A 19,371-nucleotide genomic window follows, 5' to 3' on the forward strand; every position below is an offset into this window, starting at 1 on the left:
TTTGAGCCTGAGTACAGTGTAACAAAGTAATAAGGTCTATTTGTGCCAATATCGAGTGTGCGAGTTTCTAGTAATATTGGAGAATTTAAAGAAACAGCGCGCGTGAATCTAGAAAACAAGCAAAGCTTTCGCGCGGAGCGGCCAAGGCAATCAGCTGTTCTTGACACTTGATGGAGGGGGGGAGGTGTTGACCTCTTGTGATCGCATAATATCCGTGGGAATTATCGGCCGCGTCAGGATCAGTTGATTTATTGATTATTGTTTGGCCTTTGTGACATCTTTCATACATTTTAAGTAAAATACAAAACTCTCTTTGTGTTTTTATCATCCCCTCCATTAATCTTGTGGCTATACTATACCTGTAAGCGTAGAGTGATAACAATAAGTACCTGCCTGATTCCTGATCTTTGAGTGTGACCTTGCCAAGGCTACCACTAAATACACTAGTCCACTGATGGTGTTACTGGCCACCTAAAACACCAGTTGGCGACCTTGTGGTTAACCATAGAGCCCGATTGTTGGGGAGGGCACACGACAGTCAAGTGCACGAGTCGTGTTCTCACTCTTTCTTAATTAGAGGCCGTTAAGATTGACTGGGAGACTCTCCTGGCGTGCAGTGGCGCAGTGAGGATCGAGTGAAGACCCGCAGGGCTACGGTGAATTACCTTGGGCATAGCATTTGCTCACCCCAGACTAGAGAGAAGAGAGGTGGAACCCCAACAATATATATATATATATATATATATATATATATATATATATATATATATATATATATATATGTATGTATGAGTGTGTGTGTACATGTGTATACAACATTAATAATTTTGTAACTAGCGTCAAACATTGTTATTTGCTTAGCTAAACGTACTAGAGGGTTCAGGTCCTGAACCGATTATGTGCCTCTGTAATCCTTTACACCACGGCCCACGGGATGGGTATGGGGTGCATAATAAAGAAAGCAATAGAAGAAATTGAAATTGCATAATACGGTTATTGACATTCAATAATAGTAAGATAAAGCAATGAGGACCAAATGGGAGACCAGTGATCAGTGTCTTGTATCCCCTGCAATACCTCAAATCCTACCTCACTGACAGGCTCCAGTATGTTTCTGTGAATAATTCAATTTCTCCCACCCAGAAACAAGATATACTAGGTGAATACACACACACAGACAAGGTATACTAGGTGAGTACTAGTTGAGTACTTACACACAAGATATTCTAGGTGAGACTAGGTGAGTATATACACATACGCAACATATACTTGGTTAGTACACCCAGAAACAAGATATACTAGGTGAATACACACACACAGACAAGGTATACTAGGTGAGTACTAGTTGAGTACTTACACACAAGATATTCTAGGTGAGACTAGGTGAGTATACACACACACGCAACATATACTAGGTTAGTACACCCAGAAACAAGATATACTAGGTGAATACACACACACAGACAAGGTATACTAGGTGAGTACTAGTTGAGTACTTACACACAAGATATTCTAGGTGAGACTAGGTGAGTATACACACACACGCAACATATACTAGGTTAGTACACCCAGAAACAATATATACTAGGTGAATACACACACACAGACAAGGTATACTAGGTGAGTACTAGTTGAGTACTTACACACAAGATATTCTAGGTGAGACTAGGTGAGTATACACACACACGCAACATATACTAGGTTAGTACACCCAGAAACAAGATATACTAGGTGAATACACACACACAGACAAGGTATACTAGGTGAGTACTAGTTGAGTACTTACACACAAGATATTCTAGGTGAGACTAGGTGAGTATACACACACACGCAACATATACTAGGTTAGTACACCCAGAAACAAGATATACTAGGTGAATACACACACACAGACAAGGTATACTAGGTGAGTACTAGTTGAGTACTTACACACAAGATATTCTAGGTGAGACTAGGTGAGTATACACACACACGCAACATATACTAGGTTAGTACACCCAGAAACAAGATATACTAGGTGAATACACACACACAGACAAGGTATACTAGTTGAGTACTAGTTGAGTACTTACACACAAGATATTCTAGGTGAGACTAGGTGAGTATACACACACAAGATAGAGGCATTTCTAGAGCATTTCCTTGCGAACAAATTGATACCAAAATTAATTAAGGTCAGCAGACCGAAAAAGAGTATAAACATTTCAGTATTGCGAGTGCACATGTCCACATTTCAATGCCCCCCTTCCCAGGGCTGGGGGTGCCGGAGTGCGCAATAAACAACACACATCCGGCGGCTGCTTGTCGAAGGCGGAAGTGGAGCCTATATAGGCCGTTTGTCATGATAATTAGTGATGGCTCTTATTTTAATTATGGGTCCGTAATAAAATGAAGTCTTTTTTCTTAATTTATATTACCATGCTGGTAGAATACACTTCTTGATGATGAATATGGATTACACATGAAATACCACACATATAGGATGAGTATGGATTACACAAGAAACTATTTATTTATTTATTTATATATATATTCAATAAGTTACATTGGGTTTATGAAAGTACATAACATGATGTGTTTACAATCTTTTAAAGCCACTAGTTTGCTTTACAAGGCAAACCAGTGGCTTTATAAACTAGTGGTGGATAAGTTCGGAAACCTGTGTCACCATATGGGACTGGTGGTTAATGAAGACAAAACTAAGTTTGAATGTAGAAGTCGGAGGCCCATTATATTGAAAATAAACGGTAAAAATATAGAGTGTGTTAATATATATAAATATTTAGGCATATATGTTGGATATACCCATGAGAGTTTGGAAGCTGAGATGAACAGACTGTTGGGTCAATGTCGAAAGAGATTACAACCTCTGAAGGCCTTGGCATGCTGTGGAAAGGGAGTGGGAGTCCCTGTGCTACGAATGATATACTTGAGTACTGTAAGATCTCTTATTGATTATGCTGCACCTGTTATTTCTTGTTTTAGTAAAGGTAGGATGGGCAAGTTGGAGAAGGTACAAAATGAAGCCATGAGAATTATCTTAGGATGCCCAAGAAATGCTATGATTGAGAAAATGAGGATGGAGTTGAATCTGCAAAGTATTGGGGATAGAATTGCAGAGATAAATGTAGCTTCTGCCATTAGATTAATGAGAGGTGGGGGAGCTAATGAATTGGTCCTCTCAGTTCAAAAGGTGGGAAGTACTGAACAATGTATGATGAAGAAAAGAGCATATATGAATACCTTATGTTCTAATGTTATTAAGTATGATGTTATTACAGAGTGTATTGCTGTGCCCAAGAGAAAATTCACACCACCATGGGAGGATTGTAATGTAGATGTAGTAATTACTCCCTTGCAAAAGAAAAAAAGTATGTATGAAATAGGAGAGCTGAGGGCAACATATGATTGTATAATTAGAAAATTGCCTACAGAAAACACTCTACTACATGTATATTGTGATGGGTCAGTAGCTAGGGATGGGAAGGCAGGATGTATATGTTCTTAACATTCTGAAACCTATATTGTTTGCTAATGATACTACACTCATCTACTCCAACCCCAACCCACATACACTAAATACTGTAATGTTGTTAATAATGAACTAAAAAAAGTCCACTTATGGATGTCAACCAACAAACTAGCACTTAACATAGAAAAGACCTACTACATCTTATTTGGAAGCAAATCTACAAATGCAATTCAGCTTCAGATGACAATGTAAACATTAGCAATAACAATGATGGAAAGTTTCTTGGTCTATTCTTAGACAAGAGACTCAACTTCAGAACCCACATACAACACATAACTAAGAAAGTCTCTAAAACAGTTGGTATACTCTCCAAAATCAGATATTATGTACCTAACCCTGCTCTCATCTCTCTATATTATACACTAATCTATCCCTATCTCAACTATGGTATCTGTGCATGGGGTTCAACCACTGCAAACCACCTCAAGTCCATCATCACCCAGCAAAAATCTGCTATCAGAATAATATCAAATTCTGCTTTCAGACAACACTCAGCCCCCTTGTTTAACTCCCTAAACATGCTAAACATAATCTCACTCCACAAATTCTCTTGTGTCAACTACATTTACAAAACCCTGTTCTTAAATGCAAATCCTGCTCTGAAACTCTTCCTGGACAGATGTAATAGGACCCATTATCACCACACCAGAAATAAATATCTCTTTGATATCCCCAGAGTTAAACTTGTATAAATAAATAAATAAATAAATAAATATGTTTATTCAGGTAAGGTACATACATACAAGTAATGTTACATTAATGGATCGATATATAGATAGAGCTAGTACATACAATGCCTAAAGCCACTATTACGCAACGCGTTTCGGGCAGGAAAAACATTAATATCTAGAACTTAATACTAATTGAGCATAAAGAATAAAATGTGTTGAGAACAAATACAAATAAAGATAAAAAAAAGGGGGAACATGACTGAAAAAGCAGCACAAATACAATAGGTTGACAAACAGTGTTGATTAAAAAAAAAAAAAAAAATAACAGACATGGGTTGACAATAGAGGGGTAAGGTAGGTTAGTGAATTTATTAGGTAGTGTTTAGTTTTTATCTTAAACTGGTTGAGAGAGGTACAGTCTTTAACATGGTTGGGAAGATCATTCCACATTCTGGGTCCCTTGATTTGTAGAGCATTTCTAGTTTGATTAAGTCGTACTCTTGGAATATCAAAACTGTATTTATTTCTGGTGTGGTGCTCATGGGTTCTGTTACAACCTTCAATGAAGCTTTTGAGCTTATATGTATGTATTTGTAATGTATGTATGTAAACAATGTATTTATTATCATTTATCAATTCTGATAGAAATTACCTACTTAAAATTATCTGTTAGATTAAGGACCTGCCTGAAACGCTGCACATACTAGTGGCTTTACAAGATTCTAAATACTGTACTATTCAATGTATTCTCACAAACCCAATGTACCTACTTGTATATATATAAATAAAATAAAATAAAATATTGTGATGGGTCAGTAGCTAGGGATGGGAAGGCAGGATGCAGTATGCCAAACTGAATTCGTGCGCCCCTTGAGGGACTTGAAGTAGAGGGATAGGGATCACAGGATAAGTATGGGTTGCACAAACTACTGGTAACAGGATGAGTATGGGTTGCACAATTAATTACTACAAAGTGGTTGAGTATGGGGTGCACGTAAATGAAGACTCCCAAGAAGCAAATCAGAGATCAGCCCAAGCTTCATCTTGAGGCAAAGCTCAATGCCTTAAGCCATATTGATGCTCTGTCCACAGAGCATTCTCTCTCTCAAATCATAATAGTACACTAATGGTTCCCTACACCACCCCTCAGGTGCAGCTGCAGCAGGCTTGGGTGACATGATGACTATGGGGTGCACAATAAACTAACACTCACAGAATGAGTATGGGCTGCACAATAAGCTACCTCTCACAAGATTAGTAATAAAGAAACATTAATTTGTTGGGTAGGGTGACTGAAACTCATCCTGGGGTAAAAATGTTTATTTAAATTTATTATAGTTAAATGAATTTAGTAAATTATTCCATATATTGTATTATAAGTGAATTGACACTAAACTATAAATGATACTAATAAGGTTTTAAAAATGAAAAACAGTAAAAATCCTTCATGTAAGATATGGAAGTTGAAAAGTAAATTAACTGTAAACTAAATTATAAAATGTAGACATAATATAAAGTATTATAAGTAAAATACCTATAAACTACCAAATAATAAGGTGTAAGGAACCATTTCTATTGTTTGTCCTTTTTTACCTGTTTCCTCAGGTATTTTAAAATTCCCATTCCGTTGTTACTACACTGTTTACCTGGTGTAGTTCCCTGTGGTTCAAATTTTACTACTTGTACTTCTTGCTGTTTCTGAATGATTGCTAATGGTAGCCCTTGTTGCACCTGCGGAACTTTTTGTAAATGTTCCACCTGCGGAACTTTTTGTACTTGTTGAATTTCTTGCACCTGCGGTACTTTTTGGACTTGATGCACCTGCTGCACTTGTAGCTCGTCATGATTTTTTTCCAGGGCATTATCGCTATCACCTTCTGATCCTAATGTAAGTTTATCTGCATCAAGCTTCCTTGTGCGTGCTGGAAAAAAAATAAAAATAAAAAATAAAAAATTTCGAAATGGAAGATCCTGTGTAACAAATTTAATCAGTTACTATGATCGAGCCGCAGAAATTTTACAGGAAAGATATGGTTGGGTTGACTGCATCTATCTGGACCTAAAAAAGGCATTCAACAGAATTCCACATAAGAGTTTGCTCTGGAAACTGGAACATATTGGAGGGGTGACAGGTAAGCTTCTAACATGGATTAAAAAATTTCAAACTGATAGAAAAATGAGGGCAGTAATCAGAAGCAATGTATTGGACTGGAGAAATGTCACGAGTGGAGTACCACAGGGTTTAGTTCTGGCATTCATGGATAAATAATAAATAAATTGTTCATGATTTTTTTAGACAAAAGCTAGAATATGCAGCAGTTGTATGGTGCCCATATCTTAAGAAGTACATGTACAAACTTGAAATGATACAAAGACGTCATGGGTGTCATAGGGGCCCCAGCACACTGGTTTGCTAAAGGGCCCTTAATGCTGTCGAGACCTTATGGGCCCTTGGACCCATTACGTTAAGACATAGTGCTGTATTGGGCCACACACTTTTTGCCATATACATCAACGACGGAGATGATTGAATTGAAATTATATATATATATATATATATATATATATATATATATATATATATATATATATATATATATATATATATATATATATATATATATATATATATATATATATATATATATATATATACATATGTATATATATATATGAGAGAAAATAATAGGTGGTGATATATTTATATATTATGTGAACTACTTACACAAAAAGAAGTTAGTGGTGAAGATCTTCTTGTCCTCTTCTTGTATTACGTTTTTTGGTAGGATACCATGTGTCACCCGTGCTGGTCCTTTCTTGTAATAGATAACGATTGATTCATACCCACAGCCACGCAGATATGTTAGCTGAAAAGCAAATAATATTTAAACAATAACACTATCTGGGAAAATGCAACAAAATAAATGATTGAAGCATAGCTGGGCATGTGCAATAGAACCCATAATAGAATCACAATACCAGAAATAAATATCTTTGATATCCCCAGAGTCAAAGTTATTCTGTGTAAATACTCTATGCAAATAAAGGGACCTTGTCTATGGAACTCACTCGCTAACAAATTTAAAAACTGTCCAACTTCTGCCATTTTAAAAAATAAAACCAAAAAGTTCCTAATTTTATCTTGATAGTTTCCTAACTAGTGCATTAAACTCGCACTGTATCTTATGAAATCCAATGCCAGAATATATGTGCCTAAACCATACAACTTTTCCATTGTAATCATTGCTATCACCTTATATCATGATTGTTATATTGAATGCATATCTTACTATATTATACCTTGAAATATTCCTCAAATTATGCTACAATTTATATGTTGATAACCCTCAAATTTTACTTTAATGTACATAGTAATCTTTGTGATACTTTCTTACAATGTACCAGCCAATTTTTTCCATTTTTGCTTTAAATTGCCTATTTAAAATTATCTGTTAGATTAAGGACCTGCCCAAAACACTATGTGTGCTAGTGGCTTTACAAGAATGTAAAAACATCAATGCTATGTACTCTCATAATCCCAGTGTGCTATCTTGTATATAAATAAATAAACAAATAGTATGTAAGTACTGTACAGTATTATTCATGTTGATTCTATACCTTATCAAGCAAGTTCAGCATAAGAAGAATACAAATGAATACAACAGATGTAGACAAACTTCAATACCTGATTTTCAATCCTTTGTAGAACCCGGCTTGCTGTATTTCGTTCTAAAGCCTTCTTGCCTTTAAGTAGAAAACGGGCTTCCTCTTCTTTCTTCATTAATTCTCTACTGTTTCGGAAGTCACACTGGCAGAACTTGCAAACATTGCTTCGGACATGCACACATTGTTTGCAGTTTGTGCATCTCCTCAAGAATTTTCCCTGAAGACCTGAAGGAAATAATTTCTAATAAAATACTTATATTCAAATGACCTATGCTGCAAAAATTATAAGTTAAATTGTTGTTAAAATGTACTACAGTAATTAAATATATTATTTAAATTATGAAATAATCTACATTAACACTAGTGAGAGCAATGTTAAAAATTTTAGGACTGCATCTGGAAATAACTTTAATTTTGGATGTGATTAACCATGCTGTAACTCGTAATAACAAAACTGAGAGGAGTTGCATCCAACAGCCTGATTGACCAGGCTGTTAATTTCAAGCGAATACTATATTATTGGAAGAAAAAAAAATTATATATATATATATATATATATATATATATATATATATATATATATATATATATATATATATATATATATATATATATATATATATTTATATATATATATATAATCAATATTGTAACTTTTTTTGTGTAATGACGTTTTCAAATAAAGTTAGATAAATATACACACATACCAAAAGAATAGGGGTGGTAGGAGAAGAAAATATGAGTGTTCAGTGAGGATCCACAAGGTCTTCTCTGAGTGCTCTTTATTTTCTTCTCCGAGGCTATGGGTCCCTACACTTGCACCAGAGGTGGTACCCCTCATATATATATATATATATATATATATATATATATATATATATATATATATATATATATATATATATATATATATATATATATATATATATATATATATATATATATATATATATGACAGTGTCAGACAATATATATATATATATATATATATATATATATATATATATATATATATATATATATATATATTAGTATATTTTGGTAGCAGTCTTTCCTGTAGACATATATTATTAAATATGACCGAAAAAGTAAGATTAATAATTCTAACACGAATTTTCTCAATCTTTCGTACATTACGCTTCACTGTTGGAGGTAAATCAAAAATCAATTCTCCAAAATTCATTTTTATTTCTAGTCTGACGTGACACGGGCGCGTTTCGTAAAACTTATTACATTTTCAAAGACTTTAGTTCACAAATACACAACTGATTAGAACTTACGTATCTCCGATTTTATATCTACATTTGAGTGAGGTGGGAGGGGTGATGTGGCATTAACACAAGACAGAACAAGAGGGGATATTAATAGGGTATTAAAAGTATCAACACAAGACAGAACACAAACAATGGGTATTGAATAGAAGTGTTTGTAGAAAGCCTATTGGTCCATATTTCTTGATGCTTCTATATTGGAGCGGAGTCTTGAGGTGGGTAGAATATAGTTGTGCAATAATTGGCTGTTGATTGCTGGTGTTGACTTCTTGATGTGTAGTGCCTCGCAAACGTCAAGCCGCCTGCTATCGCTGTATCTATCGATGATTTCTGTGTTGTTTACTAGGATTTCTCTGGCGATGGTTTGGTTGTGGGAAGAGATTATATGTTCCTTAATGGAGCCCTGTTGCTTATGCATCGTTAAACGCCTAGAAAGAGATGTTGTTGTCTTGCCTATATACTGGGTTTTTTGGAGCTTACTGTCTCCAAGTGGGCATTTGAAGGCATAGACGACGTTAGTCTCTTTTAAAGCGTTCTGTTTTGTGTCTGGAGAGTTTCTCATGAGAAGGCTGGCCGTTTTTCTAGTTTTATAGTAAATCGTCAGTTGTATCCTCTGATTTTTGTCTGTAGGGATAACGTTTCTATTAACAATATCTTTCAGGACCCTTTCCTCCGTTTTATGAGCTGTGGAAAAGAAGTTCCTGTAAAATAGTCTAATAGGGGGTATAGGTGTTGTGTTAGTTGTCTCTTCAGAGGTTGCATGGCTTTTCACTTTCCTTCTTATGATGTCTTCGATGAAACCATTGGAGAAGCCGTTATTGACTAGGACCTGCCTTACCCTACAGAGTTCTTCGTCGACTTGCTTCCATTCTGAGCTGTGGCTGAGAGCACGGTCGACATATGCGTTAACAACACTCCTCTTGTACCTGTCAGGGCAGTCGCTGTTGGCATTTAGGCACATTCCTATGTTTGTTTCCTTAGTGTAGACTGCAGTGTGGAAACCTCCGCCCTTTTCCATGACTGTTACATCTAGAAAGGGCAGCTTCCCATCCTTTTCCATCTCGTAAGTGAAACGCAGCACGGAACTCTGCTCAAATGCCTCCTTCAGCTCCTGCAGATGTCTGACATCAGGTACCTGTGTAAAAATGTCGTCAACATACCTGCAGTATATGGCCGGTTTCAAGTTCATGTCGACTAAGACTTTTTGCTCGATGGTACCCATGTAGAAGTTTGCAAACAGGACACCTAGGGGAGAACCCATGGCGACCCCATCTACTTGCTTATACATGTGCCCATCCGGGCTCAAGAAGGGTGCCTCTTTAGTACAAGCTTGGAGTAGTTTCCTCAGAATATTTTCTGGCATGTCAAGAGGAGTACAGGCTGGATCACGATACACTCTGTCGGCAATCATTCCGATTGTCTCGTCCACAGGTACGTTGGTAAACAGCGATTCTACGTCCAACGAGGCTCTTATCCCTGTGGCCCGTGTGCCCCGCAGTAAGTCAACAAATTCCTTTGGAGACTTCAGGCTGAAGGCGCAAGGAACATAAGGAGTCAGCAGGCCGTTGAGTCGCTTCGCCAGTCTGTACGTGGGTGTGGGTATCTGGCTAATGATTGGCCGAAGTGGGTTTCCAGGCTTGTGCGTCTTGACATTTCCATACGCATATCCAGGTTTATATTCCCCAATGATCTTTGGCAGGTGGAGTCCTTCTATTCAATACCCATTGTTTGTGTTCTGTCTTGTGTTGATACTTTTAATACCCTATTAATATCCCCTCTTGTTCTGTCTTGTGTAAATGCCACATCACCCCTCCCACCTCACTCAAATGTATATATAAAATCGGAGATACGTAAGTTCTAATCAGTTGTGTATTTGTGAACTAAAGTCTTTGAAAATGTAATAAGTTTTACGAAATGCGCCCGTGTCGCGTCAGACTAGAAATAAAAATGAATTTTGGAGAATTGATTTTTGATTTACCTCCAACAGTGAAGCGTAATGTACGAAAGATTGAGAAAATTCGTGTTAGAATTATTAATCTTACTTTTTCGGTCATATTTAATAATATATATATATATATATATATATATATATATATATATATATATATATATATATATATATATATATATATATATATATATATTTATATATATATGACAGTGTCAGATTCACCACCACCATCATACACCACCAGCACCATACACCACCAGCATCATACACCAACAGCACCATACACCACCAGCATCATACACCACCAGCATCATACACCACCAGCATCATACACCATCAGCATCATACATCACCAGCATCATACACCATCAGCATAATACACCACCAGCATCATACACCATCAGCACCATACACCACCAGCACCATACACCACCAGCATCATACACCACCAGCACCATACACCACCAGCATCATACACCATCAGCATCATACACCATCAGCATCATACATCATCAGCATCATACTCCACCAGAATCATACACCACCAGCATCATACACCACCAGCACCATACACCACCAGCATCATACACCATCAGCATCATACACCATCAGCATCATACACCACCAGCACCATACACCACCAGCATCATACACCACCAGCACCATACACCACCACTATCATACACCACCACCATGTCAAATGGACAGTGTCAACAAAATTATTCCCACATACTCCGTCACTATGTGATGGAGTACACATAGAACAGGGGACTGTAACAAATGTTCTAGCATAAAACTTTGTACAGTTTAGTAATTTCTTACCGTTTGATGTACTAGGTAGATCCATGTGTGGTGAAGTTTTATAGCTGGAGCTGGAAGATCCTGTCGAGATGACTTCTTCAAAGAGACTAATAGCTTCCACACACATTGTGTCTTGAGTCTTCCAGTACTTGGCCTACAGTTACCAGATCTGATTTACAGAAACTAGTGAACTATGGAGATAAGATTGTTAATAATATACTTTTTTTGAGATTCATATGACTTGCACCTTAAAAACCAACCTTATTTTAAAATAGTACACTAAAGTACATAGCAAATTGCGAAATTCGTAGCTTTAACTACTTTAAAGCTAAATTCTCAAGCTTTGAAAATAAGCACAATTTGCTATTTTAAGCGGAATCTGGCAACTCTGATTTAGCATGTAAACATTGACTTGCATTCACAATGTAGTTATTTATTTTTCAAAAATTTAAAACGAGTTATGAAAATACACACATTGGTACATTATTGCAAAGGCACTATACTATATATATATATATATATATATATATATATATATATATATATATATATATATATATATATATATATATATATATATATATATATTGTTACGGAGTTCCCCCCCTTATAATTCTCCCACGCCTGCAGTAAGAGTCATGTCTACTTTTCCCAAGCGTTCTCTACGTTGCAGGCTACAATTTGATATATGGGAGAGAGTGAAGTGTTCTCGGAGAGCCGAGAAATTTGCGAAATAGTAATATTTTGGCCTGTGGTTTAGGCCCTTTAGGGAGCCAAGATGGCGCTGGCTTCCCTGATCTCCCGCCAAAACCGTGTGACGTCAGTGGCACCGGATTGGTCACCGACAGCAGTGTGGCACCGGGAGCCAATGAAAACCTCCCGTAGCAAAGGTGACGTCATGAAGGAAGGGGGTCCGGCCAGCGCGCCGGGCTGGCGCCAGCAGTCAGACACGACACGTCATAGAGGTCGGACGTGCGACGAGTGGTCCTGTCTGTCGGACAGCTGTTTCCCACTACCGTGGATTTACGTGTCACCTGAAGTCCGCCAGTACTCTGAGAAGTCTTCCCTAGTTCATGTGTTGAACCAGAAGAGGGAATTGACGGTTATTTGAGCAACAAGTGCTCCAGTCAGGTACTGTGCCAGTAGCAGTGAAGCCGTGCAGTGACGTATGTTGACGTCTGTGGCAATTCACCAGTTCGTGACAGCGTAGTGGCTGACAGAGCCACTGGGTAGCTGAGGAAGAGAGGACTATTTGGGGAAACCGGACGACTGTAGCTGAGACGTAGGCGACAGCCGTTGCTGGGAGAAGACGACGGCCAGGAGACCGACTCCAACCTTCAAGAAGTCAAGGAGGAGGACGGACCTGCAGTGAGGAGGCACGGAGACGACGCGCTAAACGGTGGGACGACGAGAGGCTCTGGTAGGACACGACGACGTGTAGTGTGGGGGCGTTCCCGACACGAGGACCAGGAGCTACATCTCGACTCTCATCGGAGGATAGGGTGAAGTAGGTGGTTCTAGTTCCCTCCCCATTCCCCTTTAGTTAGCTATGTTATTGGGCTATATTTTCTAGCCTGAGGATTTTATATGTCGTGAGCAAGTCTCACCCATTTCACGATAAAGCACCAGTGTGCTAGACAGTACTATCAAGAGTACTTGTAATATTCATGTTGATTATTGGTGTGTACAGGCACCAGGAACAAGTGATAAATTTACTGTGTTGTGTATATCTTTCTATAGATTTTTGATATGAACATATAGTGGTAAATTATATATAATATTATGCCAGTATTTGGAGGTTAGGCTATGTGCCCAGAAACTATTTATTTTCCATGTATTGATGATTGATTTATATACCATATATATGTCTATGTTCATTCAGTGAATAATCATTTGTGAGTACAGTGAATTATTGCGTTATCGCCCACGAGAGAAAGTACTGAAAACTCCAGTGTTAATATTTCATAATATATGGTTGGGTGAAGAACAATGTAAAGCCATTACAGTGAATCATTATAGCATTGATTGTAGAAAAGACTGTTTGAGCCTGAGTACAGTGTAACTGAGTAAGACGGTTTATTTGTGCCAATATCGAGTGTGCGAGTTTCTAGTAATATTGGAAAGTTTAAAGAAACAGGGCGCGTGAATCTAGAAAACAAGCCAAGTTCGCGCGGAGAGGCCATTGCGATCAGCTGTTCTTGACACTTGATGAGGAGGGGAGAGTGTTGCCCTCTTGTGATCGCATAATATCCGTGGGAATTACCAGCCGCGTCAGGATCAGTTGATTTATTTGTTATTGTTTGGCCTTGTGACATCTTTCATACATTTTAAGTAAAATACAAAACTCTCTTTGTGTTTTTATCATCCCCTCCATTGATCTTGTGGCTATAAGCACCTGTAAGCATAGAGTGATAACAATAAGTACCTGCCTGATTCCTGATCTTTGAGTGTGACCTTGCCAAGGCTACCACTGAATACACCAGTCCACTGATGGTGTTACTGGCCACCTTAAACACCAGTTGGCGATCTTGTGGATAACCGTAGAGCCCTATTGTTGGGGAGGGCACACGACAGTCGATGTGAACGAGTCGTGTTCTCACTCTTTCTTAATAAGAGGCCGTTAAGATTGACTGGGAGACTCTCCTGGCGTGCAGTGGCGCCGTGAGGATCGAGGGAAGACCCGCAGGGCTACGGTGAGTTACCTTGGGCATAACTATTGCTCACCCCAGACTAGAGAGAAGAGAGGTGAAACCCCAACATTGGCGACCTTGCCAGGATCTCGATCAGGAGTAAAGGTTGCAGTGGCACTTGGCAGCGGTGTTAGAGATCAGGTGCAGGTTAACACTCGTAGCACAAGATGGAGGATGATAAAGTAACCAGGTTTATTGACTCTAGAGATGAACAGGTGCTGGAAGAGTGCACCAAGGCACAGTTACAGGCTATAGCGAATCATTTTGGAATAAAGCTGAAATCTGCCAGAGTTGGTGAAAGATGACTAGAGATAATGGCTCAGCTCAAGGCTCGAGACGAAGCTTTGGGGGAGGAACGGCCCCAAACACCTGCCAGTGCAGGTGAGCACCTGAGTATTGGTGGAAGCAGCAGGGGATCCAGCGGCAGCAGGCACAGCATTAAGCTGGAAATAATGAAACTGCAGCTGGAAGCACAGCAGCGCAAAGAAGAGCGAGAAGCACAGCAGCGCCAAGAAGAGCGAGAGGCACAACAGCGCAAGGAAGAGCGAGAAGCAGAAGCGCAGCTGAGGAGAGAAGAAGCACAGCTGCGCAAAGAAGAACAAGAGCGAGAAGCACAGATGAAGCGTGAGGAGCGAGAAGCACAGACGAAGCGTGAGGAACGAGAAGCACAGCTGCGCCGGGAAGAGCAAGAACGAGAAGCACAGCTACGCAGGGAAGAACGAGAGCAAGAAGTTAGGCTGAGACAAATGGAAATAGAAGCCAACCAGGAGGTGGAGCTGAAGCGAGCGGAACTGGGACTAGGTGCCCCTGCCCCGCCACAGGAAGACCGACGAGTGAGGGAACGAGACCTGCCGGTCTTTGTGCCTAGTGAAGCCGAAAGTTTCTTTGATCACTTTGAGAGAGTTGCTGCTATGAAGAGGTGGCCGAGGGCGGAGTGGGCGGAATTGGTCCAAGGGAGGCTCACAGGTGAAGCTCGTGAAGCCTTCACTATGCTCGACTTCCAAGAATGCACTAACTACGATGCGGTAAAACGAGCTGTGCTCCGTTCCTTTAAACTCACGCCAGAGTGTTACAGAAAGAGGTTTAGAGAATGTACCCGGTCACCAGGAAAATCGTATGCGGAGACGGCGAGGCACATAGAAAGAAAGCTCCTTAAGTGGCTGGACTCCGAGGAAGCGAGGTCGGCCGAAGAGATCAAGGAACTAGTGGCCATGGAAAAGTTTATGTCCGTGCTCTCTCCTGAGATCAGGCTGAGGATAAAGGAGGCGGACATAAAGAACCTAAGGGCCGCAGCCGACCGAGCCGACATGTTAGAGGAAGTACTACGCCCAAGCCGAGAGGGACAGCATCGATCACCCGCGTACTCCGGAGGCAGTAGGAATTATAGGAGGACGAATGGATGGAGGACAGGAGCGAGTTCTCCCAGGTCCCACCGCTCGAGATGGTACGACAGAGGAACAAAAAATGTTGTGGAACCGATAGAGGAGAGCCAAGATGAGAGCTCGGAAGTTGTTACTGCAACGAAGGAAACGACAAGTGAGGCGAGAAAGACACAGGGTGTGACGGTCTCTGGAGGCAGTGTTAAGGCGAGCGGTGGCGGATGGTCTCCGCCGAGGGGCCGCTGCTACAACTGCGGAATACCCGGACACGTCGCGCGGGAATGCAGACGCCCTAAGCAGCGGGGACACGTTGCTTTAGTGATGTTCGAGGACCAGAGGGCCGAGGGAGTGCAGGATGAACCCGTGCTGAATGGGGAGAAGAAAGTTCACCCGTTCATGTGCCAAGGAACCGTAAAGATGGGGGTCGCAGACCCCATCCCAGTGAAGATGCTAAGAGACACCGGGGCTGACTTTACCCTGGTAAGTGAAACCCTGTTCCCAGAGGGTTACGAAAGTACCAGTGTGGGGGTGGCACGGGTGGCCACTGTGGGAGGCCCAGTGAGGATGCCCCTACACCAGGTAACTTTAAATTCCGACTATGGCTGCCAGACCCTAGTGGTGGGAGTCTGTACATCAATGCCCAAGATGGAGGCGCAGGTCATCTTGGGGAATGACGCGTGTGGAGGATATGTCCTTCCGAATCTTGTGAAAGGCGAAGAATGCCTAGAACAATACAAGGAGGCAGGCGGAGAGTGGAACGCCTGTGGGGGCGAGAAGGGAATCGCACCGGTGGCGTTCCCAGTTTGTGCTGTGATACCAAGACGACGCGAAGAACCAGGAGGTTGTGGATCTGATGGGGCTGAGGAGTCGACTGACAGCCTGGGAACAGATCACCTCTACGTAGGACCCAGAGAACGAGTGGAGGGCAAAGGTAGCCCGAATGGTGAGTTGCAGGTGACACTCACCGGTTCTCCAGGGGTAAACCGCGCTCGTCTCGAAGAATTGCAGCAGGAGGAGTTCCCCGAATTGGTTAGTAAGGCCGAAGGAGGACGTGTGGGTCCTGAGAAGGCTTACTTTCCATTTATCTATATTATATATGCCATGCTATCTGTGATGAGGGAACGATGGACACCAGGAGCGACCGTGGGAACGGTGATTAAATATGTCCAGCAGTTCAAAGAACGTCACACTAGAGTGAAGAAACTGGCTAGGAAACTCCTGGAGAAGGCGCAACGTAAGATGTCGGAGTGGTACGACAGGAGAGCTGCGCAGAGGGATTTTCAGGCCGGATCCAAAGTATTGGTTGTGCTGCCAGGTAAAGGTAGAGTGACCAGGTCGCGGTTCAAGAGACCATACCGAGTGCTGCGACGGTTGGGTCCAGTGTCGTACGAGACTGGGAAGCCGGATGGACCCCGAAAGAAACAGGTTTGTCACGCAGACCGCCTAAAACCTTTCTTCACTGTGGAAGGAAGAGCCGCCAGGCAGGACGGAACGAATACCCGAGAAACCCAGCGGAAGACGGGTCTGAGTGTACCAAGGGACCGAGAACTCCCGGAGGAGGAAAGTAAGTGCTCCAGGGCGGACGGCACCAGTCTCACCCGCACTGAGAGTCTGACAAGGATCAAGGTCAAGCACATCAAGGGGAAGGACGACGTAGTAGCGGATGCCCTATCCCATATGCACCAACCAGACATGACTCTTATTTTAAGGGGAGGGGTATGTGACGGAGTTCCCCCCCTTATAATTCTCCCACGCCTGCAGTAAGAGTCATGTCTACTTTTCCCAAGCGTTCTCTACGTTGCAGGCTACAATTTGATATATGGGAGAGAGTGAAGTGTTCTCGGAGAGCCGAGAAATTTGCGAAATAGTAATATTTTGGCCTGTGGTTTAGGCCCTTTAGGGAGCCAAGATGGCGCTGGCTTCCCTGATCTCCCTCCAAAACCGTGTGACGTCAGTGGCACCGGATTGGTCACCGACAGCAGTGTGGCACCGGGAGCCAATGAAAACCTCCCGTAGCAAAGGTGACGTCATGAAGGAAGGGGGTCCGGCCAGCGCGCCGGGCTGGCGCCAGCAGTCAGACACGACACGTCATAGAGGTCGGACGTGCGACGAGTGGTCCTGTCTGTCGGACAGCTGTTTCCCACTACCGTGGATTTACGTGTCACCTGAAGTCCGCCAGTACTCTGAGAAGTCTTCCCTAGTTCATGTGTTGAACCAGAAGAGGGAATTGACGGTTATTTGAGCAACAAGTGCTCCAGTCAGGTACTGTGCCAGTAGCAGTGAAGCCGTGCAGTGACGTATGTTGACGTCTGTGGCAATTCACCAGTTCGTGACAGCGTAGTGGCTGACAGAGCCACTGGGTAGCTGAGGAAGAGAGGACTATTTGGGGAAACCGGACGACTGTAGCTGAGACGTAGGCGACAGCCGTTGCTGGGAGAAGACGACGGCCAGGAGACCGACTCCAACCTTCAAGAAGTCAAGGAGGAGGACGGACCTGCAGTGAGGAGGCACGGAGACGACGCGCTAAACGGTGGGACGACGAGAGGCTCTGGTAGGACACGACGACGTGTAGTGTGGGGGCGTTCCCGACACGAGGACCAGGAGCTACATCTCGACTCTCATCGGAGGATAGGGTGAAGTAGGTGGTTCTAGTTCCCTCCCCATTCCCCTTTAGTTAGCTATGTTATTGGGCTATATTTTCTAGCCTGAGGATTTTATATGTCGTGAGCAAGTCTCACCCATTTCACGATAAAGCACCAGTGTGCTAGACAGTACTATCAAGAGTACTTGTAATATTCATGTTGATTATTGGTGTGTACAGGCACCAGGAACAAGTGATAAATTTACTGTGTTGTGTATATCTTTCTATAGATTTTTGATATGAACATATAGTGGTAAATTATATATAATATTATGCCAGTATTTGGAGGTTAGGCTATGTGCCCAGAAACTATTTATTTTCCATGTATTGATGATTGATTTATATACCATATATATGTCTATGTTCATTCAGTGAATAATCATTTGTGAGTACAGTGAATTATTGCGTTATCGCCCACGAGAGAAAGTACTGAAAACTCCAGTGTTAATATTTCATAATATATGGTTGGGTGAAGAACAATGTAAAGCCATTACAGTGAATCATTATAGCATTGATTGTAGAAAAGACTGTTTGAGCCTGAGTACAGTGTAACTGAGTAAGACGGTTTATTTGTGCCAATATCGAGTGTGCGAGTTTCTAGTAATATTGGAAAGTTTAAAGAAACAGGGCGCGTAAATCTAGAAAACAAGCCAAGTTCGCGCGGAGAGGCCATTGCGATCAGCTGTTCTTGACACTTGATGAGGAGGGTAGAGTGTTGCCCTCTTGTGATCGCATAATATCCGTGGGAATTACCAGCCGCGTCAGGATC

At 41.2% G+C, this 19,371-nt stretch overlaps 1 protein-coding gene and 1 long non-coding RNA gene across 3 annotated transcripts in view; one reads left to right on the forward strand and one right to left on the reverse strand.

Annotated features, from left to right (window-relative positions):
• The window catches only part of LOC138352920 (uncharacterized), a 264,785-nt gene that overhangs the window by 32,266 nt on the left and 213,148 nt on the right, over positions 1–19,371 (forward strand). The gene's annotated exons all lie outside the window — the stretch shown is intronic.
• On the reverse strand, positions 4,986–12,077 carry LOC123747762 (uncharacterized). 2 transcript variants are annotated; one of them, XM_069305399.1, is made up of 3 exons: positions 11,914–12,077; positions 7,889–8,094; positions 4,994–6,125 (listed from the first exon to the last, which is right to left on the reverse strand). In XM_069305399.1, exons 1-3 carry the CDS (start codon positions 12,017–12,019, stop codon positions 6,087–6,089), a joined length of 351 nt encoding a protein of 116 aa, XP_069161500.1. In that variant the 5' UTR covers positions 12,020–12,077; the 3' UTR covers positions 4,994–6,086. The 2 variants fall into 2 exon arrangements, 1 of the variants encoding a protein (XP_069161500.1); XR_011222911.1 differs by lacking the exons at positions 7,889–8,094; positions 11,914–12,077 and adding an exon at positions 6,929–7,101 and having other exon boundaries at positions 4,986–6,125.

The sequence above is a fragment of the Procambarus clarkii genome, chromosome 55 (assembly GCF_040958095.1).
Source record: "Procambarus clarkii isolate CNS0578487 chromosome 55, FALCON_Pclarkii_2.0, whole genome shotgun sequence".
In the NCBI taxonomy this organism is placed as follows: Eukaryota; Metazoa; Arthropoda; class Malacostraca; order Decapoda; family Cambaridae; genus Procambarus; species Procambarus clarkii.

Bases quoted from the DNA above. Each gene is read 5' to 3' on its own strand.
- LOC123747762 (XM_069305399.1), bottom strand. From the start codon at position 12,019: ATGTGTGTGGAAGCTATTAGTCTCTTTGAAGAAGTCATCTCGACAGGA. The intron at 8,095-11,913 runs GTAAGAAATTAC...TATTTCCTTCAG, and splicing joins TCTACCTAGTACATCAAACG to GTCTTCAGGGAAAATTCTTG. The intron at 6,126-7,888 runs GTATTGAAGTTT...TTTTTTTTCCAG, and splicing joins TACAAAGGATTGAAAATCAG to CACGCACAAGGAAGCTTGAT.